Genomic DNA, 6,000 nt, shown 5'->3' with positions numbered 1-6,000 from the left:
GTCGTTATTCCGACACGCATTCACTTAGCAAACACACAGGCCCAGTGGGGCTCTGGAGATGAAAGGGAGGGTGTGACGTGGCTTCCGCTCACAGGGAAAGCCAACAAACAAACAGCACTTGGAGTGATGTCAGATGTGGTCCCAGGCTGCAGCGGACAACAGGGAAGAAACAGCTGCACGTGCGTATCAAGGAAGGCTTTCAGGAGGAGGCGGCTCTCGATCTGGTCCCTGGAGACAGGAAGAGGCCAGCCAGGCCAGGGAGTAGGGGACCCTTTCCCAGCAGGGAGGAGACTTGATGTGGGCCAGAGCTTGGGGCCCTGCTTCTACCTCAGGATCCCCGGCTTCCAGGGCACAGGGCCCTTCTGTTTCCAGCGCAGAGGGAGCTAACACCGCGTCCAGTACTTCCAGGATGGGCCTGCTGACATTTCACTGTCGGCTCCATCCCCCTGGCTGACTTCTGCTTTGGGCAGACCCTCTTCAAGAGCTGTCTTGGTTGCTGCAGGCTGACATTTTTATAGCCACCCCTCGCCGTGGGAAGAGACCTCCACCCCCAGCTCCAGCAAAATCCCAGGATCAAACCTCCCTGGCGTTTCCTGGGCCGCACTCGGTTAGATGGACGCGAGGCCGTATCCAGAGACCCAAGAGTGGAAGGCTATGCGAGCCAGGCCAGGGCGCGTGACAGTACCAGCCAGGCGCCTCCACACACACACACACACACACACACACACAACACACACACACACACACACACACACACACTGCCTGAGAGTGGAAGTCCCTGCAGAGAGACGGACATGATCCTTGAAGAAAGAGACATGAGCTCCCAGCCCCCAGCCGCCTTGACAACCAACATCCTGGTGGTCCCCAGGCGTGGCCAGATGCCCATGCCCGGCGCAGACAGACCCCACCAGCCCCAAATGCTTCACAAAGAGGTTGGAAGGAAGGGCCTGCATTTCTGTTTCCACTGGCTCGGATATTTGGAGAAACCAGTCTGGGGGTGGAAAGGGATGTCTTCACTTGTAAAATGTTTTTAACTTATCCCCGGCTTCGCTCTCCTCAAAGTGTCATCGTTAACATTCTAATTAAGGTCCCCTCTAAACACACGCGCCAGCTCGGTGCCTGGATCTGAGAATAAACTCATCCCGCCCCGGCCAGGCTCTTTGCTGCTTTAGCCGAGCGGCTCTTGAGCCTCTTTGGCCGGGACCGAGGCGGCGGGAGCCACCCTGACGTCTGTGTCCTGCTGTGGTTCTCGGAGGGCCCAAGTCACATGCAGTCGACCGCAGCCGAGGGAGGGGAGCCTCGGGGGTGCTTCATTGCCGAGTCTCCCTCCCTCTCTCTCTCGCTCCTGTTTTTCTCTCTCTCTGTGTGGTCTGAGACCGTGGAAAATTTGCACCTCCGGGTTACGGTTTCTGATGCCATGGTGCGTGTGCGCGTGTGCGCGTGTGCCAGTGTGTGTGGTAGTGAGGCGTGGAGGTGGGCGTGGAGGTGGGAAAAGATAGATGTTTCCTGAAATGGAAGCGTTTGAATTCAGGGTTTTTTTTTTTTTTTAATTCTTTTGATTAGACTGTAACGATCACACTGCATGTTTTGCCTAGATCTGAAGGGCGGGTTGTTATGTAATACTCTGTGCTGGTAAAAAAAAAAAAATCAGGCGGGGGTTGGGGGGGGCCCTGACTAATGAGACTGAGAGTTAAGTCCAGGGTTTTGCAGAAATACTTAGGGTGGGGGTATCGGGGGCACCATCTTTATCCAGATTGCCCTGGAATTTTCTTTTTTTCTTTAGTTGTTTCACATTAGCACTGAGAACATTCTCTCTCTCTCTCTCTCGCTCGCTCGCTCGCTCGCTCTCACACACACACTCACACACACACACACACTCTCACACACACACAAGCACCCGCGCACACCATTGTGGGCATTCAGAGGCACCCCATCCCCTTCTATGAGCCAAGTCACATCAAACTTGGATTCAATTCACTGCTTAGATGAGTTCTCTCCTCTCAGGAGCACACGCCATTCCATCTCTCTTGGCATTTGGAGGATCAGGTCGAGGTTGTGCTGTCACGGTAGACTGCAACCGTGCTCCCGGCGGGAATGAAATCAGGGGGCCCTGGTGGAGCCCTGCCCGGGGGCGCAGCCCCCTCTCTAATGCTGGCAGGGGGTTGGGGAAAGGTGTCGCCTTGCAGGGCCTCAGTTTCCACTCTGGTGCAACAGGGTGTCCGAGGTGGTCCTGGCAGGCAGGTCTGGTCTGGTGGATGAGCGGGATCGGTGCCCTCAGGCTCTGGACACGGCACAGCTTCCAGTGCCAGAGCAGGGGCCCTGGGTGGGGAGGCTCTCTGGGTGCCAGCTCACCTTTTCTTTCTCCCCCTTTTGGCTTTTGCAGGGTAATCAGGAAGCAGCCGCCGCCCCGGACACCATGGCTCAGCCTTACGCTTCGGCCCAGTTCGCCCCCCCTCAGAACGGCATCCCCGCGGAATACACGGCCCCTCACCCCCACCCCGCGCCAGAGTACACGGGCCAGACCCCCGTCCCTGAGCACACGCTAACCCTGTACCCTCCCGCCCAGTCGCTGTCGGAGCAGAGCGCTGCGGACACCAGCGCGCAGACGGTCTCCGGCACCGCCACAGTAAGTGGTGCGCTCGGGGCGCGTGCCAAAGGTGGGGGGCTGCACCTGCCTGGGGGCGCCCCACCTGCCGGGGCTCCCGCTCAACACCAGCCCTGTGCCCTCCTGGCCCCCCGGGCTCCTGTCTGCACGCGTCCTCCCCTGTGCCGTCTGCAAACCAGCCACATCCTTCACTCCCAGGCCACCTGCACCTGTCGTGTCCCCTTTCCAGGACTGTGCCATCTCCTGGGACTCAAGCACGAGGCTCCTCAAACTGGTTACATAGAGATAGAAAGTACAGCCCATAAAATTCACACCTTTCTTAGGTGTACAATTCCCTGGTCTGTAGTAGATTCATGGAATGAGGCAGCCATCACACCATGTAATTTTGGAGATTTCCATCACCCCAAAACAAAACTTGTGTGCTTGGACCAAAGCTCCCACTTCCTCCCCAGAACCCTTAACTTAGCCTAAGGCACCTGCTGTTCAGCTACATTTGTAGGACAGTCCCTGGTTCTTCCTTTTTTACTGCTGAGCGTTGGGGTAGCAGACCCGGTGGTTACAGAAGTCTAGGCACCAAAAAGAGTACATTTTATTGCATGGAAATTGATTTACTATATTAAAAAAAAAAACAGAAAATAAGTCAAAAGAACAATATTTTATTGCCATCGTCAATGAAAACTGGCATAATTGGCTATGGATCAAAAATAACCCTAAGCAAAAATGACTTTAAAATTAGTGCTGATTTGTTGTACCATCTCACTGAGTCATCAAGATGCATATGAACATCTGGGAACCTGGTTGTGCTGAATTCTTAGGAAGCTCGGGCACAGCAGGCTCAGGTCCAGAACCTGTCGTAGGGAGGAGGTAATTATGCCTCCTTCTCCTGTCCCCAGACCTCTGGAAAACCAGTTTTTGTGAAAAAGTTTGTTGGTTTGAAGTGTGGCTTATTTCTTGTAACTAACAGTAACCATTGACTAACTTTTCAACCTGGTACTTTATTTGGAGGTTTGGGTAAAAATTTAAAAAAATATATACTAGCCTAAAATTTTTTCAGCCCCCTTTTTATTGTGGTAAAATAGATCCATAACATAGCATTTGTCATTTTAGCCATTTTAGCACATACAATTCAGTGGCATAAATATATTCACAATTGAGTGCAAACATCGTCATTATCTAGTTCTATATTTTCATCACCACCCCCAAAGTACCACACCACTATGCAGTACTCTCCATTTCTCCCTTCCCCCTGTCCCTGGAAACCATCATTTGGTCCTCTGTCTGAATGGATTTGGGCATTCTGGATAGAAACATATAATATATGACCTTTGTGCTGGGCTTATTTCACTTAAAATAATGTTTTCAAGGTTTATCCATATTGTAGTATGTATTAATACCTCATTCTTTTTCATGGCTGAATACTATTCCACTTTGTTGCATATATTTCCTTTAAAACATTCTTTCATTTATTCGTAGACCTCTGCAAATTTTTGCAGTTGAGAATAGTGTTGTTATTGCCTCTTTGTTCTGACTGCTGTGTCTTAGGGATGGATGCATCACATGGCCTGGCTCTCTTAGAGTATGTTTATTGTTGTGTTGATTGCCAGGTGGAGTGATAGAGTTGTTCATTTATTTATTTATTTATTTTAATTTTATTTTATATTTATTTATTTATTTATTTATTTATTTATTTATTTATTTATTTATACAAGCACTGGGTACAGTCAGAAGCGCGGGAGGGTGAGAGAATTCACCAGAGCCAGAGTGGGGAGCAGAGCAGGCAGAAGGATCGAAATACACTGCTGAGGGGAGCAGCGGGCGGCAGGAGAGGTCTGCGCGCCAGAGTTGTTCATTTTTTTATTGGTTATTTTATGATAATGGCTATTCTAGGATTTTAAAAAAGTTCAGTCAGACTTTATTAAGCCTCAGCATGTGCCAACTACACTAACTGTTGTGGGGGAGCCATCCACTCACTCACAATAGTTATTGAGCTTCTGCTGGGGCTAGGACTCAAACTAGGTGGTGTGCTTGAACCAAGTTGAAGTAGTCCTCTCCCTCTTGTAGATAGTGTGAGAGGAAGAGCAAGAAGATGGGCTGCTCAGATAGCTGTATCAACATACACTGTGACATTAGCTATATCAACCCACATTGTGATGTATGCTCTTAAGGAAACAAGAACTATGGGACGTTAAACAATAGCAGAAGTGCTTCCTGCAAATGGGTAGTCTGGGAACATTTCTTCCAGAAGAGGATTTTTAAGGTGAGAAGACAAAGCTTTCTAGGCAGAAGGAGTACAGCATCGAAGGTCCTAAGGATGGAAGAACTTTGCTCTGCAAAGAACTAGAAAAAGACCAATAAACCCAGGGCCTATGAAGGGATTTATCCATCCAGTGCATGGAGAGGAGCTCTGCGGGGGCCACCCCAAAGGTCTACCGGGTTCTGTAGTAACTTGGGATTCTACCTTAGGAGCGATGGGGAGTCATTAAAAAGAGTTTAAGTGAGAAGAGTTATAAAATGACAATTTCAAAATTTCAAAGAAGGGATTAGTTATGCGTATCTTAAAAGAAATCAATCCAGTTGGGGAGGTGAGATGCTTGACATCCTCTCTTATACATACGCACAAAACTCATTAGCAAGCAACACAACTGAACTTAAAAACTCTGTTGGTTGTGGCTCTGCCCTGTGCAGGACAGTGAGCTGAAGGAACAGACATGCACCTTTCCTCAGGGAGCTTTGCATCTGCTAGTGAGCGCAGGATATGCGTTCTGGAAATTATTGTCGCGTGGTGAGTTCTATAGCCCGAGTCTTCAAGGCTTTGTGTATCATGGTGGCAGAAGAAAATGCTTTCTAAGGAGGCTGTCTCAACCAACACCATGGCTGAGTAAGAAATAAATATTTGAGGGTCTTCTGGTTGCTAGTGACAGAAAACTCAGGAAGGAATGTGTTGGCTCATACACAAAACCCAGGAGGAAGATTGACTTTAGACAAAGCTGGGTTTGGGCATAGACCCACTGGGCTCCAACAGGATCCATCCCTGGTCTTCTTCCTCTTGCTTAGCTCCTTCCTCCAATTCTGTGTGATGGTCATGGCAAGAGCAGGCTCTTGCCATTATACCAGATTCAAAATGGATGACTCTTGGGCCAATCCCAGCACACCCTGGGAAACAGTCTCTCCCTGTTTTCTATGGAATCTCTTAGTTCAGGGCTAGAGCTAAACTTGAGTGCCTTGGCCCTGGAGCTCTTGATTCCCATACCCAGATTCATGAGCCAAGGATGGTTCCACCAGAGCCAATGATAAGGCACCTTCAGAATGCATCATAGAAGATATTGATGAATAGAAACTGGTCGGAGCTCAAGGGAGCAGGGCGAGCCATGGATGGAGGGGTTGAATCTATACAT

General features: G+C 49.6%; 1 protein-coding gene across 1 annotated transcript in view; it reads left to right on the top strand.

Moving 5' to 3' along the window:
* The first annotated feature begins 794 nt into the window (after window positions 1–794).
* The window catches only part of LOC119241952 (RNA binding protein fox-1 homolog 1), a 111,217-nt gene continuing 106,011 nt past the window's right edge, over window positions 795–6,000 (top strand). The window contains exons 1-2 of the mRNA XM_054693927.1: window positions 795–932; window positions 2,384–2,626. Coding sequence (XP_054549902.1) covers window positions 795–932; window positions 2,384–2,626 — 381 coding nt within the window. The remainder of the gene's footprint in view (window positions 933–2,383; window positions 2,627–6,000) is intronic.

Source organism: Talpa occidentalis, unplaced genomic scaffold, assembly GCF_014898055.3.
Source record: "Talpa occidentalis isolate TD23 unplaced genomic scaffold, MPIMG_talOcc4v2.1 talOcc4.12, whole genome shotgun sequence".
Lineage (NCBI taxonomy): Eukaryota > Metazoa > Chordata > Mammalia > Eulipotyphla > Talpidae > Talpa > Talpa occidentalis.
The sequence above is the reverse complement of the archived record's forward strand: the minus strand, read 5'-3'. Positions and strand labels throughout refer to the sequence as shown.